At 37.3% G+C, this 21,179-nt stretch overlaps 6 protein-coding genes and 1 pseudogene across 6 annotated transcripts in view; 3 read left to right on the top strand and 4 right to left on the bottom strand.

Annotated features, from left to right (window-relative positions):
* Window positions 1-1,853, top strand: part of LOC104731297 — a gene marked incomplete in the record, with an annotated part of 4,502 nt that extends 2,649 nt beyond the window's left edge. Inside the window, 6 exon segments of the mRNA XM_019236438.1 lie at window positions 583-641; window positions 770-855; window positions 977-1,009; window positions 1,174-1,236; window positions 1,334-1,504; window positions 1,642-1,853. Coding sequence (XP_019091983.1) covers window positions 583-641; window positions 770-855; window positions 977-1,009; window positions 1,174-1,236; window positions 1,334-1,504; window positions 1,642-1,689 — 460 coding nt within the window.
* Window positions 2,430-5,921, bottom strand: LOC104731286 (FH protein interacting protein FIP2-like). The gene is made up of 12 exons (XM_010450616.2): window positions 5,828-5,921; window positions 5,493-5,575; window positions 4,924-5,033; window positions 4,459-4,593; window positions 4,172-4,318; window positions 3,715-3,798; window positions 3,551-3,597; window positions 3,394-3,467; window positions 3,223-3,281; window positions 3,049-3,108; window positions 2,823-2,903; window positions 2,430-2,663 (listed from the first exon to the last, which is right to left on the bottom strand). The coding sequence occupies exons 2-12, from the start codon at window positions 5,536-5,538 to the stop codon at window positions 2,610-2,612; spliced, it is 897 nt and encodes a 298-aa protein (XP_010448918.1). The 5' UTR covers window positions 5,539-5,575; window positions 5,828-5,921; the 3' UTR covers window positions 2,430-2,609.
* LOC104731277 (peroxisome biogenesis factor 10-like) lies at window positions 6,005-7,027 on the bottom strand. The gene has a single exon (XM_010450607.1). It carries the CDS (start codon window positions 6,724-6,726, stop codon window positions 6,046-6,048), a length of 681 nt encoding a protein of 226 aa, XP_010448909.1. The 5' UTR covers window positions 6,727-7,027; the 3' UTR covers window positions 6,005-6,045.
* Window positions 7,683-8,695, bottom strand: LOC104731268 (CASP-like protein 2D1). Its single transcript, XM_010450596.2, has 3 exons — window positions 8,372-8,695; window positions 8,175-8,286; window positions 7,683-8,078 (listed from the first exon to the last, which is right to left on the bottom strand). Exons 1-3 carry the CDS (start codon window positions 8,578-8,580, stop codon window positions 7,824-7,826), a joined length of 576 nt encoding a protein of 191 aa, XP_010448898.1. The 5' UTR covers window positions 8,581-8,695; the 3' UTR covers window positions 7,683-7,823.
* LOC104731260 lies at window positions 10,744-11,497 on the bottom strand. Its single transcript, XM_010450588.2, has one exon. It carries the CDS (start codon window positions 11,458-11,460, stop codon window positions 10,867-10,869), a length of 594 nt encoding a protein of 197 aa, XP_010448890.1. The 5' UTR covers window positions 11,461-11,497; the 3' UTR covers window positions 10,744-10,866.
* LOC104731233 (pyruvate decarboxylase 2-like) lies at window positions 12,527-14,646 on the top strand (the record flags this gene model as incomplete). The annotated part of the gene is made up of 1 exon (XM_010450555.1): window positions 12,527-14,646. A coding segment is annotated over one exon (1,935 nt), but the record flags the coding sequence as incomplete, so codon positions are not given.
* On the top strand, window positions 15,991-21,103 carry LOC104731243 (annotated as a pseudogene).

The raw sequence follows: 21,179 nt of genomic DNA, 5'->3' as shown, positions 1-21,179 counted from the left end.
TGTATCTTTTGGCACTCTAATTTGCTTCTAGTTCATGCATGTTTAGTCAATTTTCTCTTCTTATGGTTACAGCTCAGTACTTCTATGACACCGAAGGAAAAAAAATGGTCCATGTCCCATCAGTTGTTGCTGTAAGTCTCTCTATTAACGGTTTGCTTGCTATCACTGATCATATAACAACCATTTCTCTATATAAGAAATATGTTCTATATTTTGCAGGTTGAATCACCATTTCCGCCTTCTGATAAGTTAGCAATCACATCGATTCAGGGTGCAGCGGAGGAAATCGTTCCAATGAAGCAGATGAAAATGGACTGGGTTCCTTACATTCCTTTTGAAACAAGGTACCATGGTGACGAGATCTTCTCGCATTTTGGGTGTTTATTACTGGCAGTTACTATATTGCTTTTGCTTCTTGCAGAGATAAACAAGTTGATAGGATGAACTTTCAAATTTTTATCATGGGCTGTACGCAAAGGAGGTAAGCAACATGTTACATGGCATCATCACATATCCTTTTTGCATATAATCTACAAGTTATGGTGTAGTCAAATTAATTAAGCTTTGTACATTTATCTGCAGATCTGCTCTCAGACATTTGAAGGAAGATCGTATCAAGAAGTTCGAGTATTCCCTTCCTTGTGAGTTTAAATACTCTTACTACCAGTACTAGTTAAAATTTCTAAAGGGAACCATTTATACTATTCTTTATTATGTATGTGGGTACACAACAACAAAATCTAATGTCTCTTCTTTATTTTTTTTGCAGATTTCTATAACCCGTTTGTGGAAGATGCACTTGAACAGAGTACTGAGGTCGACATTTTGTCCCCCTCTGATTCTGAACCGGAGCCAGTAAGTTTTTTTGGCATGCAATGAACATTGTATTGGAAGTGACAGTCTTTTGATAGGGGCCACTTTAATTTTGGGTATTCTTTTTTTATAATCAAAGCTTTAATTTTCTCTGTTAATGCAGCTTGTATTTGACTGGAAGTATACCAAACTTCAGGTGTGTGTGTTTCTGTAACGAGCAAAACTTGGATTTACTTGTTCATTTAAATCGAAAGAGAGTTGTCATCTTCTCACTGCACTTTCCCTGTTTGTTCAAATTGCATTCACTGTATGCTGAATCTTGAGATGGCTTTTTTTGTTTTTGTTTTGCATCTATCTCAGGAATTTGTTGATGATCTGATTGAAGGGGAATTATTAGCTGCTGAGAAAGAGGATGAATTCAAAGTAAGTTCAAGCTGTAGACGCAAATTGTCAGTTCTTGACACTTGAGTAGTATTTATATTCTTTAAATTACCAAATAATGTTATTTATTTTTTCCCAGGAGTTTGTGAAAGAGCAAGTTCGAGCAGCAAAGAAAGCTAATAGAGAGGCTAGAGAGGCTCGAGAGAAAGCAATAGAAGAAATGAGCGAAGAGACTAAGGAAGCCTTTCAAAGCATCAAGTTCTACAAATTCTACCCTCGCCCTTCACCCCATGTCCCTACATTCCTGACGGTAAGAACAAAGGACAAACAAACTAACCAGCCTTCTCCAAGAAACCAGTAACTCTTAAAAAGAATGTTATAGTATAGTTTGTTACGACGACGCTCTGAATTGTTTGCTGATCTTTTCTGTTATTTTGTTTTCTGCAGTCGTCTTTCATTAACCGATACTACGGGAAAGCTCATCAAGTCCTTTGAAGTGGAGTCATCAGAAAACAGCTTTTCTTCCTCTATAGTTAAAAAAGCCAACTTCAGAAAATGTCTTTTATTCTTTTTCAATTCTATTCTTCTCTAGAAAGAAATAATACATCAGTTGTAATTAAGTATTTTCCAATCCCTAAGAGCTGTGGGATGATTTGACCNTTATATATTTCTCTCTCAATAATTTTTATTTTCACAAAACCAAAAGAAAAAAAAATCAAAAGAGCTGAGAGCAAAAAAAAAAAAAAAAAAAAAAAAAAAAAAAAAAACCCACCTTCAAGTTAGAAAAATGACATTACATACAAAAACAAGTGATTAGCATAAATAAGAACATTATTTTACCCTTTTATACAACACGAGTCTCTAGAGTTTGCTACTTGGAGTTAGTTTTGCCTAGAGGAGCTTCATGTTACCTACCTTTGTGTTTACTTAATTCATCCTTTAAAAATGTGTTTGTATAAGTTTGATCTGTCGCAGCTCAGTTCTGAGGCAGATAATTACTAACTGGTTTCAGTAGTTGATGCATGTAGCTTGTATGTTGTTAACCTCTGATTAATTTTGATGAGACCAAATTTGTTAAGAGACATCTTACTGGAGAGTTTAAGAAAGAATAAGATGATGAGACTTCTTGTTCGTTAATATCATAAGACAAACAACAAAAAGTATAATACATAAGACAAACGAATAAGACTTCTTGTGCGTTTGTCTTATGATTTTAACGATATGGTGATCTTGAATTAGAGAAATATAATACATTATTAGATTATCCTGAATTCTTGAAGAAAGAATATTTTTATATTATTTCAACAACAAGAAGCTTTTTTGATATGGCCACTCGCTACATTCACGTTTTGCCAAAAAAGCCAGTTACAAATCATTATAAGACGAGACTTACAGTCGGTCTGAGCAAATGGAGTTTATCGGATAGCACCGGTCATATTAGCGCCACCGAGGTTTGCCCCTTCCAAATGCTGTTACATAAACATACATATATCGCAGGGATTAGCCGTTTATGCTCTACTCAGAAATTTGAAGAAAAAGTAGAAAAAGATGAAAACCAATTACTGGCCAATATCAATCTGCCATATATATATGTTTTTCCATTACCAAAGTATTGTTTTTGGACTTACCGCTTCTCGCAGATTTACATGCCTCAAGTAAGCTCGTTGAAGGTTTGCTCCTTTGAAGTTGGCATTCTTCAACTTTGCACCCTATACATGTATGATCCGGTTAGACCGCAACTAAACACTCATTTAAGAGAAAGTGCCACATTATCACTTATCTGTCTCCTCCAGACACTTTTGCACAAATCGAATTAAGGCTGAGTATAAACTGTCAACAAAAGGGATTGCTTACCTTCAAATTTGCACCTTCAAGATTTGCTCCTTCTAAGTTGGCATTTGTAAGGTCCGCATTCTATTAGGTAAGAAAGAGAAATCAAACATTATCACTAAATCACTGCTATGCTCATTAACACCTTCTGGATACGTGGGATTGAAATTCTATTTCTACACAGACTACTTAAGGCACCTGCAAGTGTGCAGTTCCGAGATTTGCACCACAGAAGCTGCAGTCCACTAAGCAGGCATCTACAGTACAAAGAGTCAGATTTTTTTAGTCAAATTATGTTTTATATGTGACATTTTATTACATGGCTGTCTAAAAAAGATCATTAACAAGTAAGATTAGGCTTATATGCACCTTGTAAATTTGCACTCTGAAGATTTGTACCAGCTAACAACGCTCCTCTAAGATTTGCGCCAGTAAACTCACACCTTTATAAGAAAGGAAAGAATTTTAAATCTTTCAGGAAGTGGTACAAATTATCTAATACGATGGGATCTGACAAATTCCTTACTCGCGCAAAATAGCATTGTGAAAGATGGAGCCCTCAGCATCAGCATCCTGTTTGAGAAATTAGTAATTCAGCATATATGATAAGCAGATGTTCAAGCAAAGTTGATATGATGATATATTCTTCCACCAAAGCAGAAAAAAATAAGATTGATACAACATATTTACCCGAAATTTGGCACACTGAAGATTTGTACGAGAGAAAAACACATTCCTGAGACAAGCATAGCTGAAATCCACAAGGGATAGATCCTACGTTATTCAAACAGATACATTCAGACTGTAAATACGAAATAGTCACTGACAAAGACGAAGCTCTTCTTCCCGGATAGGTTTACTAATCCCTTGATGTTGACAATAATAAAGACACTCAGTAATGTAGCAGATGTGTATTCCAATTGAAATGAATCAAATAAACATGTTCTTTGATATGTAACTGCCAGTTCTTTTTAAACTCAGGTTAAAACAACAAGAATCAGTTAGTCTATACGTTCTATTAATTTTCCTCCACAGAAGTTTATCAAACCCACAAAGGATCTCCGAATTTGGGTGATGAGAAATGCACCGAGATCAAGTCAGCCAATAGTATGGTAACCTACAAGAATCTGAGATTAAGAAATATTACCAGTTTAGAAAGATCAATTCCAGAAAGATTAACTCCTCGGAACCTGACTCTCTCGGACTGTATACATTTGATGATATCTACACGCGTTAGTTCAGCTTCTACTTCACCAACTTCTCTTCTCAAATCTTTTATGCCATCTTTCAGCCCCTGATATAGGACGAAAAATGCAAACGTATTACATCTCCAGCAAAAATTTAGTCATGTACTCCACAAAAAGTAAAACTCTAGTTAGCAGATTAAAAATGAACAAAACGAGGATAAATAGGTAAAAGAAAAGCTTAGCTTACGAGAAGCTGATAGTAGTCTGCTTCGCGCAAAAGTTCAGAACAATCAGGATCTGACAGACTAGGAGCAATGCCATCACGCAACCAATTTAAAATATGACGAAAGTGCTTCCCATCCCTATCTATGAATACATATCCCTGCAACAATTAAATCAACTAGTTTAGTGGACATACTTTGTCACAAGTGCACACATATGCATACTCAATCATACACACATAAAATGAGTGTGTGCATATGTTGTAGGTCAGAGCACAACCTTTTTAATTGATTCTTGCATTTCTAAACACCTCTTAAAAGTGGGTAGCTAAAGTTACAGTCTTTCCAAATAACTATATTTTGGTTTATCATTAAATGAAGGCTATGCAATCCAAGGACCAACTGTTACACTCAGTGAAGCGTTCTGAAATGGAATCATCCTAAAACAAATTATCTGGTTGTAATTAAACTAACATAGAATACAATAATACCGTTTTGGATTCCTGGCACATTGCATGTCGACCACTAAACATAGCTGCGAGCATTGAGTCTGGCTCACGGATAGTCAAAGTATCAATGGTAGTACAAAATTTCTTTCCACCTGCATCACGAACACAAACATTCTTATAGTTTATTAAAGAGCTAGGCCTCGTGTAAGAAAAAAAAAAAGGTTTCTTTTTTCACTCAGAAGATGGTTGAGGAACCACACAAATATCTAAGAGGATAAAACAACACAGTTATGGCCTTTCCACATGATCAACCCAAGAAACATTGAGGGTTAGCAACTGAAACCTAAGCCCCAAAGTTTTCATTTTTCAAGAATTTTTTTCTTTCTGAAATTGACATGCACCATCTCAGTCAGGAACTTAACTAAGAAAAAGATGACCAAGTACAATAGTTCCCACACTATTTAGATACCATTTTTATCAATATCATGTAGTACTAACTACTAATTGGTTCGATTCAAACATTTAGGAATCAAAAGGATGGATTTTAACCAAGACTTGTAAGTAGAAAGTAATGCGATTGCAAGAGAAAGATAAAAGGTAAGAAATTTTACCAATGTTAAGACGAATCATGGAAGACAAGTCAGAGCTCGTCTCCATGAGAGAGGAAGAAGAGAACCCAGCACTAAGCTTTGACCTGTGAGAAGATTATCACTTGATTATGATGCCAACATTAGAAAAACAAAAACACCAAACAGAAGTAAATTTCACAAAATCACGAATCTTTGCAGTCTAATTCTATTGAAAATTTTTGAAGGTTTCATAGCAAATACTACGATCTAGCAACTCAAATCCATTCGTATAATGAGGAATACTCAGATTTTGGAAACACTTCGTATGCCAACTATCGGATTCGATTTCACAAGTAAGTAAGTGTAATTGTTATTACCTGCAAATATTTTGCTTCGTGTTCTGTTCTTTGTTTGATTTTGCTGAGAATTTTTCTTTGGGTTGAGGAGAAGACAGAGACAGGACAAAGAAAATAAAAGAGATTTCTTATTGTTTTTTTTTTTTTTTTTTTCGATTTCAGACAACATAAATGGGCTTAATGGATAAAGGCCCAATATCACATATTAAAGGTTTTACAAACCACAATGCGAATTTAATTTAATAGAGAGAAACGGTTTGGCCGATGGCGTTGCTACGGCAGATAGGACAAGACTCGTTGCTTCCCAGCCACATCATAATACAGTCTCTATGAAAGTGGTGGGAGCATGACAACTCTACGCGACCCATCGGACCAGATAACTCATTTAAGCATATCGGACAATCCGTCTCCGGGACCTGACGACAAGTACTACCCTTGTCTTCACAAGTGCAATCACACTTCACCCATTCTTCCTCGTTGACTTTGACGTCAACTTCTATCTTCAAACCTCCTCTTCCGCCGCGGCTTCTGTGGAAGTTAACAGATTCGACTGAGATGTAACGGACAAGACGTTCTTGGAGAGAGTGCGATAGGGGCATCGCCGACAAGATGACCATGACGTGCTCAACGCATGTGTCTTGGGAGCCAAGATACTGTTTTGGGATGCTGTCTTCGACTTTGATTTCTTCATGGCGACGACGTTTGATGACGGACTTCATTTCGTGTCCGTCGAGATTCTCATTACGAACCTGGAGACGCGGCTGGTAAGTGACGACGAAGGAGCACGAATCTGATTCGACTTGAGAAGCTTTGAGATGAATGCGTTCGTTTGTGGTCTTCTCACGGACAAGGCAACGGTTGAAGAGTCGATCAGAAACGGTCGTTGAGGTAGCAAGAAGTTCATGGTTGTAGCTGCCCATGATGGTTGGTGGTGCCTTTTGGTTAGGAACCAAAAGGAAGAGATCCTAGCTAATCTCTCTTAAACTAATTTAGACCTTATGTTTTTTTTTTTTTTCTCTTAGTTACTTTTCCTCTCTACTGTTGTGTAAGTATATATACACATCTCAAGAAGGTTCACAACTCATGTGGGATTAGGAGGTTTTACACAGGGACAACAGTGTAGGATATTTTACTATTTGAAGTATAGTATTTGCAAGTGCCAGCTAAATCAATTTCATAGATTACCATTTGATTTGGTATGTAATTCTGTTAGCTACACTTTGATTCTTTTTAGAGGATACCAAAATATATATAAATATATTCAATGCTTTTGTATTTATTATTCAGTCAAAAAATTTATATCTTTGAATCCATGAAAGGATTTCTAACTTCTTATATTTGAACAGCTAATTATAGCTTTACAGAAAAGATACAATGCAATATATGGTCAAATTTTCCCAAAATCATTTAAAATACCATTTTTACGAGGACTGCCAACGCAACAATGGTTTAGTATATAACCAACGGTCTAGTGGTTAAACCCCTTAGTTACCGGAAACATAGATATCTCCGCAAAAGATATTTATATTATATGGGTTGGGCTTTGCTCTCGGAAATATATGAGCCCACGACACTTGAATTTCCTAGTAATTAAAAAAAAGTAAAAATAAATACAATGATTATCCATCTAATTGGTTCGTTTGAGCTAATCTTTTGCTTGCAAAAAAAAATATATATATAATAGTTGCTATTTTAAAAGACTTTGATATTTAACTTCACATTTGTAATCCTTACTAAAAATAACAAATAACAAAAGAAGGAATCCTTACTAAAAATAACAAATCTATAATAATGTGAATTTTTAAAAAGGAATATTTAAGAGATCAAAGAGCGAGGTTGAGGGAAGACGCCAATCCTGAGTGTTGCACGATGTGAAAGAACTTGTTAACTAAACTAAGTTTTATTTTTCCCCTTGGTAGCCACTATGACATACAACAACAATTAAAAAGAAAAAAAAAAAACTAAAAATAAATCATAGTATTATTTTGAGATAGAAAGTTAAAACTTGAGTAACTAATCAAGCATCAGTACTGGTTTGAGAATCACAAGGAGGATCAAAAGGACTAAAAGCTCTATAAGCAGAAATGACAGAGAGGAATAAGAAAAAGAAAAGAACAAAGACATGAAGCCCCAAAGCAATTGTGAGTTTTGAACAATAATGTGGATAAGAAGAACACATTTCACTCCATGCCACTATTTTGTCTCCTTTGTTAAGTAAGTACACTATCTCTGTTGCTCCTGCTACTGATGTTGTCATCACATAGGCTAAAACCTTCACACACCACAAAAAATTATTCAGTTATATAAGAAATTGCATACTAGAACTTTGATTAATGATTTGAGCAGGAATAAATAAATAAAAAAAAACCTGGTCAGGAACAAAGAAGAGCCAAGCTTTGGAGACTAAACATGAGACCCATGAAAAAACAGTAGAGAAGAGAGCATAGATAGCAGATATGGCACTCACACCAACCATATACCTGCAAATAACTATTCAGTTTAAAACTAAAATAGAAACAAATACTCAATTCTAAAATTGAAAGAAATTTAAGAATATGTATTTACTTGAGACCCATGATGGAGTTGTAGTCTAAGCTGCCATAGTCAGGGTTGGATTCGTGGTTAGTGACAGTTAACCAGATGGTTGCAACACTGAGAGGAACCACACTTAGCCTTAGACATGAATCTATGAGCTTCAAAGACATAGGAACTTGTTGTGGTTGCTGCTTTAAAGAACTGCTTCTCTCCCCTTCTCTTGTGTTGTTGTCTCTCATCTTTGGTTAGTTGGATCTCAAAATCAGATGTGTTTCTTTTTTGGTTTTGGAGAGGAAGAAAGCTATAAAAATGTTGACTTCAAGTGGGTTTCTCAGTTAGATTATCTATCTCTTTTATAAATATGTGTGTCTGTATGGTCACAAGACATATAAAAACAAATTATACAAGGATACAAATACAAGTTCCTATAACTTTTCTCCTTTTTATGATTAACCTTTATAAACCGCGTGGAAGAAAAATAAGTGATTTTTCATTTATAAATTGATAAGACAAGAAAAACTTGCAAATGTGAATATAATTTTGATTAAGCATACTATATCACGTTAAACTAAGCATTTTTCATCATCTCCGGATTGTAAAAATAATTGTTTGCATTAAAAGTAGAATGATGTCGATTTAATTTTGTTACCAAAACTTATGTGTTTCTCAAATTTCTTATATACATATATATTGGATTTACCCTATTTAGTAACTGTTCTAGCGAGTATAAAAGTAATTTGCTGTCAGAATAAAAGATTAGTGGTTTTGATAAATTTCTATGTTTATTTTGGTTTTTAGTGAGTGGCACCAAAAATCTGGTAGTGGAAGTGACAGGGACGAGGCAAGTGCGGTGGTTGCTGGAAGCGAGAGAGATAGACATTTGGCTTTGTCTTGGTGGGGCTTCATATGATGTAATCATAGTTTTTACTTGAGATAATATAAATTATAAGTATTGAGTTGTTTTATATTATGTTCATGGGGTACCTAGTGGTAAATTTGTAATAACGAAAGAATTATCGTTGTTCAAAGACATTAGTAATCGGTGGCGATACTATTTGGGGGACACAAAGTGATGACATTAGCATTAGTCAAGGTGATGTCACATCGTAGATTCGTAGTTCAAAGTTCAAACTTCAAAGAGTGTTACAACAGCAAAATTGATCACACCATAGGAATGGAGAGAGTCCGCGTTTTCACATTACTACTTTTTCATCTTTATAGATTCCGCCATTTCGTTCTAGGTTTAGGTTTGATGATACAGTGAGAAGAAAATACCAAAAATTAAACATAACTTACGTGTCTTCTTTGGTTTGGTTCTATTTTAGTGGTATTTTTTTTGAATTTAATACATTGTAGTTTGGACAAGTCCAAATTATGATCTCGTGATACAAGAATAGTCGCACTCTTGTTCAAATTTTTTTAACTTCTTGTTTGAGACTAGTAAATAAACTACACTAGGCTTATCAATGTCGGTGTGGGATGATCGTATGATTTGGTGGATAAATTTTAGAGAAAAGAGCCATACTGAAAAAAATAAAAAAGTAGAGGAATGAAGGATTTGTGACATTTGTCAATGAAAAGAGTTGGAAAACTTTGAAGGTGAGAAAGTGAGTTATGTATGGTCTATGATATGTACTTGGGGATGTAACTTGTTGTCTGTCAACAACAAATCAGTTTTATACTTCACTGATAGATTTAATACTTCTGCCAATTGATTACACCAATTAAGTAAATCTAATAGATACATCAACATGAACTGAAATTTTCAAGGATTCCTCTAACAATATTGGTTAATTCAAGATTTTCTTGAGTACCTAACTTTAAGTATCCTACCGACCGAGTATACCTATAAGGCTATAAGGCTATAAGGCTATAACTAATAACTACTATGATCGGTTCCAAATGATAAAGTATTTCTAGGACACCTACTTATGATCATCATCACCATTCTCTCCCTTATCATTACCATCAGCTTCTGTATAAACCCACAAATTACTTGTATTGATAAGTAATGACCAATTGCATAATCAGAGGGTACTAGAGAGGTGCAGCTGGATCTGGATTCAAGTTCAATTAATGCGTCAAATACCGAGTCATTATTATTGCTCATTAACCAAAACCAAGTGACCGGACATAGACAAACTTTTAACATTGATCTGATATGATGAGATAGAGTAAACCAAGACCAGTGGTTCCATATGCTCGCTCTAATACGCAAATGAAACTCATTGAAACCTTCCGACAACCATATGGAGTGAGACAATAATAGTAGAAGGCAAAGAGACTAATTGTTATCCATCACAACGAACAGAGAGAGAACATCTAAAATTTTTTAGCACTGATATGTTGAGACTAAGCAAAGCAGAGAAATGACCGAGATATTATCATATATACAGCCTGTGTTGATTTGAAAATTTAATGATTATATAATAAGTCTTAATCTTAATTATGAGTATTGAACAATATACCCCAATTGTAACATCATAAGATTACAGATATGGAAGAGAAACTAGTTTTAAAAATCATCAATGAGCAATCACATCACTACTCAACACACTACTACTGGGTTCAACAACAAGAACTGAATTCATAGTAGGAGGATTCATACTCAACATCATCATCGACGAGACGGATCTAGCAGCGGCTAATTTCTTCCTCTGATAACTATAAGGACCGTAGATCTTTCTCAGAAGATGTGGTACCTGATCTATCGTCAGATTCCGCGCTGCCGCTACCGCTGCTTCATCACCAACAGAGTTGTGAGATGGTGAGATCGGATCTAGTGGCTGGGCGACGGAGCGTGATACGAGAGATGCGGTAGTAGTAGATCTAGCGTTGATTCTAGAGTTACGGATCTGAGCAAGCGCTCCTGGTTTCAAGTAGCGGTGGAATCCGTCGTTTCTTCTCGCCGGCGATTTAGAGATATCCTTCATTGTTACGATTTTGGTTTTTAAGCTTCGATGAAGAGATTGAATCTGAGGATCGAGAGAGAGAGATTGTGGAATTGATTGAAAGATTTGGGGATCTAAAAGGATTTTTGTAATCGAGTGAGAGCGGCGGGAAATCGGCGTTTGGGGGGAAAACGATGGAGTCTCTTTAGGGTTTTCAAAAGTCTTCATGAGCGGGAGGCCCTTTTTTTTGTTGCACGTTGTATTTACACGCGTTACGAGACATTTAATCAGAAGCCCGATCGAAACTACCAATTTACAAATCATTTTTGAAATGTTTTGAAACTCGGACCGGACCGGCCGGTCGAACCGGTTTAACCGTGAACCGGAAGGTATCCCGGTCCGGATTACACTTCAAACCCGGACAATAAAAGAACCGGATGAACCCGGGAAAACTCGGCTAACCGATGGTTGATCCAGTGGTGGAACCGGCGGTTGGCCCAGCGATTTGAGTTAAATCCAATGATGAATAGGTAATTCTTAACCTATGACTAATTCATTTCTCGGTTTGAGTTATATAGTGAAGCAATCACGTACTTCTTCCCTATACAATCATGTGGGACAAAATGAATACTGTCCAATTCTTTTTTTCTATTTCTTCGGTACCATTTTTTTAATTTGTTCATCTAACAAGTTGTTTGGATTCAAGATCATAAGGTTGAGAAATTTATAATTAATGTTCAAAAATTAATTATGATAAGATATGAAATTTTTTGTTTTGATATTCATAAAACCAAGATATAATACATATATATATATATATGATTGTATATAATAAAATTGAGTGAATTATTGACCCACGATCGGACCGGGTCGATCCGATGACCCGGCAACCCGGAAGATGTTCCGGTTTGCTTTCCGAGTCGGGTTTAAAAACATTGCATTTTTCTTAAAGGTTATGGTTTCTAATCTATAAACCAGAAAACCAAACCATACACTGATTAGTGATTAGCAGCAAACCCGTCTCTAATTAAAATCTCCACATGTGTGTTTATGACCGTTAAGTAAAGTATCACCCGTGAGAGCAATTAATTATTCTCCGTCTCTCTCAGTCACCAACTATTCCAAACGTGATACTACTGATACCTTCTAACTTGTTCTCCAATCCCCAATGATATTAGTACACGTCTCTAATCTCACAGCTACACAAAATATCTTCGGCTACAAATCATAGCCGCCTAATGTTTAATACCACCACCGTTCACCGTTGTTTGTCTTTCCTTAATTAATAATTTAATATTACTTTTTCGGTTTTGGCCACCGTTGTTTTCACTTCTACGTGGCGGTTTCAGTCTCCTATATTATCCCACTCTTCTCTCTCATACTCCATTCTACTACTACTCTGTATTTTTCTTCTCGAGAAAACCTCTCTCTCTCTTACTCTAAACTCGAAAAAGTGAAACGAGCGTTGTTACAACTATGGACACTAAAATCGGATCCATCGATTCCACTTCACTCCACCACCATCAGCCCCTGCGACGCGACTCTTGGCCGTTACCTAGCGAGACGGTTAGTCGAGATCGGAGTCACCGACGTCTTCTCCGTTCCTGGAGATTTCAACTTAACGCTTCTCGATCACCTCATAGCTGAACCAGACCTCAAGCTGATCGGTTGCTGTAACGAGCTCAACGCCGGATACGCTGCCGACGGTTACGCCAGATCTCGCGGAGTCGGTGCGTGTGTCGTCACCTTCACCGTCGGTGGATTGAGTGTGTTAAACGCGATCGCCGGTGCTAATAGTGAGAATCTCCCTCTGATTTGCATCGTCGGTGGTCCGAACTCAAACGATTACGGTACCAATAGGATTCTTCATCATACGATTGGTTTACCTGATTTCACTCAAGAGCTTAGGTGTTTTCAAGCTGTTACTTGTTATCAAGCTGTGATTAATAACTTAGAAGAAGCTCATGAACTCATCGATACTGCGATTTCCACCGCTTTGAAAGAAAGCAAACCTGTTTATATTAGTATCAGCTGTAATCTCCCGGCGATTCCTCTTCCGACGTTTAGTCGTCATCCTGTTCCGTTCATGCTTCCACCTAGGGTTAGCAATCAGATTGGTTTAGATTGCGCGGTGGAAGCAGCAGCTGAGTTTTTGAACAAAGCTGTGAAGCCGGTTCTTGTTGGTGGGCCGAAACTGCGGGTTGCTAAAGCTGCGGATGCTTTTGTTGAGCTTGCTGATGCTTCTGGTTATGGTGTTGCTGTGATGCCTTCTGCTAAAGGACAAATACCTGAGCACCACACGCATTTTATAGGGACGTATTGGGGAGCTGTGAGTACAGCTTTTTGTGCTGAGATTGTTGAATCTGCGGATGCTTATTTGTTTGCAGGTCCGATTTTCAACGATTACAGTTCTGTTGGGTACTCTTTGCTTCTCAAGAAAGAGAAGGCGATCATCGTGCAGCCTGATCGGGTTACTATTGGTAATGGACCTGCGTTTGGGTGTGTTCTTATGAAGGAGTTTCTTAGTAAACTGGCGAAACGGATTAAGCACAACAACACTTCTTATCAGAATTACCATAGGATCTTTGTCCCAGAAGGAAAGCCTTTGAGAGATAATCCTAATGAGCCTTTGAGGGTTAATGTGCTGTTCCAACATATTCAGAATATGCTCTCTTCTGAAACTGCTGTGCTTGCTGAGACGGGAGATTCCTGGTTCAATTGTCAGAAGCTGAAGCTCCCTGAAGGATGCGGTTACGAATTCCAGATGCAGTACGGATCAATTGGTTGGTCTGTAGGTGCTACTCTTGGCTATGCTCAAGCAATGCCAAACAAGCGTGTCATTGCTTGTATTGGAGACGGTAGTTTCCAGGTAACCGCGCAGGATGTATCTACAATGATACGGTGTGGGCAAAAGACTATAATCTTTCTAATTAACAACGGAGGCTACACAATTGAAGTGGAGATTCACGATGGTCCTTACAATGTTATAAAGAACTGGAACTACACAGCTTTTGTTGATGCTATACACAATGGAGAAGGCAAATGCTGGACTGCCAAAGTGAGATGCGAAGAGGAGCTAGTGAAAGCGATCAAGACGGCGACGACTGAGGAAAAAGAGAGCTTTTGTTTCATTGAAGTGATAGTGCACAAAGATGATACAAGCAAGGAGCTTCTGGAGTGGGGTTCTAGAGTCTCTGCTGCTAACAGTCGTCCCCCGAATCCTCAGTAGAGATCAGAGATTCGCTCAGCTTATATATATTTCCAATTTGGTAGTTTCATCACCGTTTTATGTAAAAAAGTAGTGTGTATCCTTTTACACCCATCTGGATGGGAAAAAAAGAATGTGTGTGCCCCCTTGAGGATATAAGCTGTTTAAGTTCCTAAATAAGAAATTGTTTCCTCTGCTTTGTCTTTCGTCCTCCGCTTTTGGCAGATTCATCAGAGCAATGGTCTTTGTGTTTTGGCTTGGTATGTTGATGATTACCTTACGAAAGTTGAGATCCCATTCAAAGATGCAAATAATTATTTGAAAGACTGGTAGAGTCCTTCTTTTCCTCTTTATGCTAACTTTTGTTTTACCTTTTCTTGATAAGTTCTGATTAGTACCTTTTCTTGCTTTCGGGTTTTTGGGTTCATGGCTGGAGTACTTGCGAAATTTGATCACTCCCATCACATCACAACAGTATAGTGATGAAGTCAGTTTTAAACACAGTGGATCACTCCATGAGGGATGCAGTGAAGATTCTTGGGAGTGATCCACTGGTTTACAAAACTGACTTCATCACTATGCTGTTGTGATGTGACGACTCTTTCGCAATTGGCCATAATTTATGACTTAAGTAAGATTATATAGCTTTTCCATAGTAATTCTCCTAATTTTCTGCATACAGAAACCTGTTGGTTTTGCCTTTGATCACTCTGTCGAAATTTATGATGCAGCTTTAATCCGACAGGAATTGGGATTGGTGGCCTTCAAATCCAAACCTATTGCTTTCAGTGGTTCACCTGTTGTTTCCCGTTGCTGTGTAAAAGGTAATGTTGACTGTTGAGAGTCCTTTAAACTAAAGCTCTGGCATGGTTTTACCCTAAGGTTGACAAGAAAGCCTTATAGCAACTTCGTTTCTCTTTTCACTTTTTGATGCTTTTAAAGCTTGTGATAGTAATTAGATATAACTTCAAATGAGAATTGTTCACTTAAGACGTCATTATCTGTTGATTCATGGTCTGAATCAATTGATATCCCTCTTTTTATGTCAATGCGTGAAGGTGTGAAACCAGAAGAAGCTAGTGAATCGAGTCAATCGAAATGACTCGATTCGTTCTTGGTTCAATCTTTTTAGATTCTATTTTTGCAGCTTGCATACTCACGAGACTCAGCTATTGTGTCAAGTAACATGAACCTTAGACAGTTACGGTTACTGAAGAGTGAAGACCCTAAAGATACAAATTTGAATTTGGCTGTGAAACATCCATCATTTTATACGAAGAAGAACCGTTTAACTTGTTCTGTACTTTTTTTTTGTAAAATTTAGTTAATCCATTCTAAATTTATTTGTCAACGGTCAAAAAAGGAACGTTCTCTCGGCGGACGTGACCTCCTCAATTTGTAAATCTGTTTTTCTTTCTTGGTAGAAAAAATAACACAAGCTTGATGACTTTCTCTATGCCTTCCTTCAACCATATTTTAGGCTTTCGATTGATCCTTCTTCTCTTCATTTTGGAATTCTCTGATCACTGACGCCGTTTTGATTTTTCGTCATGTACAGGTACTCTTCTTCTGGCATGCAATTTGCTTCTTCCCTGCCGAGAATCTCCTCTGCCTCTACTCCAACCTTGTCTGCAGCGCGTCTTAGTAACTCAAACCTATCTGTGAAGTTCTTGTTGGCTTTCCGCTTGTTTCGAGTGTTCTCTGCTGCCACCCGGTGGAGTCATGGCGCTAATTGGCGGTTGCCTGCGAGCCTCCAGGCTCAAACCAGGATTGCTGCTCCGAGATTAGAGAAATTTGAACGGAAATTCGCTAGCATCGGTAATACTTGATACTTATCTTTGTTTATAAAGCTCATTTCTCTTAGCTTGCTTTACATGAATCTTTGTTATGTTTGGCATTCACTGATTCACTTATATTTGGTTGAAGTATTCTCGGTTTTTATTTGTTCCGCAAATAAGACTATAGAAGCAAGCTCATGAGATGTACCTGATTTGATTACTTTGTATCACTCTTTTGCTTAATAGTTTTGCTATGGAAATTTTAGCTTCTGAACATGCCTACAAGGATATCTTAACAACGCTTCACAAGCCTGACGTTGGAGAATATGGAAAGTTCTATTCTTTACCAGCTTTAAACGATCCAAGAATCGGTAGAGTTACTCAAGAAGCATTTGTTGTTACCTCAAATCTGTTTGTTTTCATGCTTTTAACCTTTATATCTAAATGCTGCAGATAGGTTACCATACTCTGTCCGAATACTACTGGAATCAGCTATTCGTAATTGTGACAACTTTCACATCACAAAGGATGATGTTGAGAAAATAATGGATTGGGAGAATACATCTGTTAATAAAGTTGAGATCCCCTTCAAACCTGCCCGTGTTATTCTACAGGTATTTGGCATAATTTTTTTTTTTCTTAATTTGTGAAAACTTTGTTCATTTACATTACTTAATAGTACCTTTTCTTGGCCAGGACTTTACTGGAGTGCCAGTTATAGTTGATCTTGCTGCTATGAGAGATGCCATAAAAAATCTTGGTAGTGATCCTAACAAGATTAATCCACGGGTTAGTTAACTGTTTCATCACTTTGTATCGAATCTACATCAGTTTCCATCACAAATCTCATTAGTTTTAGTTCATTTCTGCCTATAGCTTCCTGTTGATATTGTGTTTGATCACTCAGTCCAAGTTCATTGTGCAAGACAAGAAAGAGACCTGCGGAAAGGTATGCAGCTTGAATCTGACAGGAATGCCGAAAGGTTTATGTTCCTTAAGTGGGGATCATCAGCCTTTTACAACATGGTGATGGCTTCTCCCGGGTCTGGTATGGTTCATAAGGTACATAATGTTGCGGTTGTTCTAGTCTGGAGTTTGGATAATGGTAGTGTGTTATGATGATATTTATATTTTCAACCTGCAGGTAGAGTTAGAGTACCTTGGACGTGTTGTTTTCAACTCGGGTGGATTTCTCTACCCTGACAGTGTTGTTGGTACATATTCCAACACAACAATGATTGGTGGGTTAGGAGTTGCTGGGTTGGAAGTAGGAGGAATTGAGGTAGAAGCAGCAATACTTGGTCAGGTGGGGATACATTTTTGTAGTAAATGCATATGGTAAATATGAATTTTGCCCTGGTTTGATACTTAAATTACTGACAGCCCATTAGCGTGGTACTACCTAGTGTGATTGGATTTAAGCTGGTTGGAAGGTTGCGGGTTGGGGTTACAATTACTGATTTGGTTCCAACCGTGACTAAAATGTTAAGGAAGCATGGTGTTTTTGGCAATATTGTTGAGTTTTATGGTGAGATTGACAGATATGTAATCTCTGAAATTTTGGCTAATGTAGTTAAGTTTCCTGTGTACATAATTCGTCTTTTTTCCAATATGAAGGAGAGGGGATGAGTAGGCTGTCACTGAATGATAGAGCCGCGATTGCAAACATGTTCGCGAAATATGAGGCAACAATGAGTTTCTTCTCTGTTGACCATATTACACTGGAGTACCTCAAATTGAAGGGAAGGAGCAATGAAACTGTGAGTTGTGTTTTAGTAAGTTATGTGGTTTCATTAGGTTCTTCAGTTTGCGTAACCATTTAGTATCTTATCTACATTTTGTGCTTCTTCTGGTTTGTATATTACATTGTGGTGCTCGTTTAGGTGACAATTATTGACTTGCGTGCAAACAAGATGTTTGTTGACTACAGTGAGGTAAGAATATATATATTTTTTTCGGTTCATATGTACTTTCAATTTAGTCAATATTCTCGAACCTAAATGTATACTAGTCTTGCAGCCCCAGGAAGAAAGAGCATATACATCCTCTCTGCAATTAGATCTGGGAGATGTTGAACCATGTATTTCTGGTCCAAAACGGTATATGTTTTTACTTCTGTAAATCATCACCTTACTGTAAGTCCTAACATCTTGTCATTAAAGTCTTTACTTTTTTATGTTTTGTTGTACAGGCCTTGCGACCAAACTTTATTGAGGGATATGAAGGTTGACTGGAAAGCATGCCTTGACAATCCTCTTGGAATAAAGGTAACATACAATCATACAAGCTGAGTTTATTATAACGAATCAAAGAAGTTATTTTTTTTGAATAATTTTTTGTGGCATGCATGATCTTCTATTTTTTACAAGGGGTTTGCAGTCCCAAAAGAACAGCAAGACATAATTGTGAAGTTCTCATATGACGGACAACCTGCTGAGCTTAAACATGGTAGTGTTGTTGTTGCGACCATTACAAGTGATTGTGCCATATCAAGCCCTAATGACATGGTTGGTGCTGCACTTATTGCTAAAAAGGCTTATGACCTTGGCCTAAAAGTGAGTTTCTCCCTCTGCTTTTGAATTTGGTCATCTGGATAAGGTTATTCCAGTCACATAATGGCACCGTAATTATAGGTAAAACCATGGATTAGGACAACTGTAACTCCTGTTTCTGGAGTAGTCGAGGAATGTTTGCTTCAAAGGTATATTGGGGTCACTTAAGTTAACGTTATAGAATCTATTGGATCTTTGGTATTATCCTCAATTTGTTTAACTTCTTTGCAGTGGGCTTAAAAAGTACTTAGCGAAACAAGGATTCAACGTTGTCGGCTATGGCGTCAGTACAAGCATTTGGGGTTCTGATGACTTACTTGATGAGCCAATTGAATCTGCTATTTCAGAAAGTGGTAGGGACTTTCTCCTTTACGACAGAAAACTAACTACTTCCTTTACGAATATTAGTATAATATCGCATTCTACACTCTATACAAAATCATATTACTGACCATTGTATTTCACAGTTTATAAGATTTAACAATCTTTCTTGAACATCATCCTCGTGTTCGATGCACAATATAATGCTCTCCAGTTCATTTCTCTTGCAAACAACAATTATGGGTGAACCTCAACTTTACTGGCTTCCTTTGTTCTCTTTCCTACCACAGATATAATTGCAACTGCCGTGCTCTCTAGCAGAGGCCTTTATCGTCGTAATCCATATGCTAGAGCGAAATTTTTTACTTCACCACAACTCGTTGTTGCTTATGCGCTTTCTGGAACGGTTTGTACTTTGTCATCTCACTGAACATGAAATCTCATGAAGCAATTTTTTCTTTTTGAAATTTTATCCAATGTATTGATTTGTCTCGAGCTTGTTGCTTTTCTTTTTTCATCTTGGATGTATTACAGGTTGACATTGACTTTGAGAAAGAACCATTGGGAACAAACAACGATGGGAAAAATGTGTACTTAAGGGACATATGGCCAAGCAGTGAAGAAGTTGCTCAGGTATATAGAGTAACTTCATAGTTTTCTCTATGGTTTCTTTTAACGCTCCTTGTAGTTTTTTTTTTTTATAAATGGTACTTTGGAATAGGCTTTTCAAAATAGGGAGTTACAAAGCATGTTCAGGAGCACTTATGAGACAATGACAAAGAAAAATTCTGTGTCACTAAGTTCAGCACTCTATTCTTGGGATCCGAACTCAACATACATTCATGAACCTCCTTTTTTCAAGAACCTGACCACAAAGCCACCTGGTCCGCGTGAAGTGAAGGATGCTTATTGCTTAATGAACTTTGGAGACAACATAACCACAGACCACATTTCCTCAGCAGGAACTATCCACGAGAATAGCCCTGCTGCAAAATTTCTTATAGACCGGTATTCGATGTGTAAGTATGATTTCAATCATATGGAAGTCGTCGAGGAAACCATGAAGTGATGACACGCGGCACCTTTTCCAGTACGCGTATTGTTAACAAGCTCTTAAATGGAGAACTTGGCCCTAAGACAGTTCACATTCCTACCGGAGAGGAAATTAGCGTTTATGATGCAGCAAGTGTGAGTAAGATATGTATTACAAACTTCAAGAAAACTTAAACCATCACTTATGTTCATTTGAATACATCTGCAGAGATACAAAACCGGTGGACAGGACACGATCATACTAGCTGGTGCAGAGTATGGAATTGGTAGCTCCCGGGATTGGGCTGTAAAGGGTCCAATGCTTCTGGTAATTATGCATATGCATACATGATATTTGTTATTAGTATCATACATTTGACAGGCTTTCAACTGCTATGTTCGATGTGACTTTGAGATTTTAACATAAATAATTAGGGAGTGAAAGCTATCATTGCCAAGAGCTTTAACAGAGTCCACCGCAGCAACTTGGCTAGTATGGGGATAGTTCCTCTGTGTTTCAAGTCCGGTGAGGATGCAGAAACACTAGAACTGACTGGCTATGAACGCTACACAATCCACCTTCCTAGCAATGTCAATGAGATGAAAACAGGCCAGGACATAACTGTCACCACTGACACTGCTAAATCTTTTGTCTGCACTTTGCGGTTAGACACAGAGGTAAATCTCCCAAATGCTTTTGTATAGATTTTTGATTATCACCATTAATGGTCTGACTTTGGTTGATGGAGTTGAATCAGATGGAACTGGCATACTATAATCATGGCGGTATGCTTTCGTATATCATTAGAAGTTTGAGCAATGAGTGAGTGGTTTGATTCGTCGGCTCTCAACTATATGTAAAACGTTTTGAAAAAGAGTATCAGAAAAATTTGCAATAAGACGGTCTCTTCTTTTGTCAGACAACCACAGATATCGAATCAGACGAAATCATATTTAATGAAGCTATTGACTTTTTTCGAGATTCTTCGAGCAAGTGTTGGAGGATTGTTGTCTTTTTCAATAAATGTTTAATGGGCCTACACGGATATGAGAGTT

The sequence above is a fragment of the Camelina sativa genome, chromosome 2 (genome assembly GCF_000633955.1).
Source record: "Camelina sativa cultivar DH55 chromosome 2, Cs, whole genome shotgun sequence".
NCBI lineage: Eukaryota > Viridiplantae > Streptophyta > Magnoliopsida > Brassicales > Brassicaceae > Camelina > Camelina sativa.
This window is presented reverse-complemented; position numbering and strand designations above follow the sequence as displayed.

Bases quoted from the DNA above. Each gene is read 5' to 3' on its own strand.
- LOC104731286 (XM_010450616.2), bottom strand. From the start codon at position 5,538: ATGGAGACGAGCTCTGACTTGTCTTCCATGATTCGTCTTAACATTG. The intron at 3,799-4,171 runs GTAATATTTCTT...TGAATAACGTAG, and splicing joins GAATTGATCTTTCTAAACTG to GATCTATCCCTTGTGGATTT. The intron at 2,904-3,048 runs GTAAGCAATCCC...ATACATGTATAG, and splicing joins TTGAAGGTGCAAATTTGAAG to GGTGCAAAGTTGAAGAATGC.
- LOC104731277 (XM_010450607.1), bottom strand. From the start codon at position 6,726: ATGGGCAGCTACAACCATGAACTTCTTGCTACCTCAACGACCGTTTCT.
- LOC104731268 (XM_010450596.2), bottom strand. From the start codon at position 8,580: ATGAGAGACAACAACACAAGAGAAGGGGAGAGAAGCAGTTCTTTAAAG. The intron at 8,287-8,371 runs GTAAATACATAT...AGTTATTTGCAG, and splicing joins AACTCCATCATGGGTCTCAA to GTATATGGTTGGTGTGAGTG. The intron at 8,079-8,174 runs GTTTTTTTTTAT...TGGTGTGTGAAG, and splicing joins TCTTCTTTGTTCCTGACCAG to GTTTTAGCCTATGTGATGAC.
- LOC104731260 (XM_010450588.2), bottom strand. From the start codon at position 11,460: ATGAAGACTTTTGAAAACCCTAAAGAGACTCCATCGTTTTCCCCCCAA.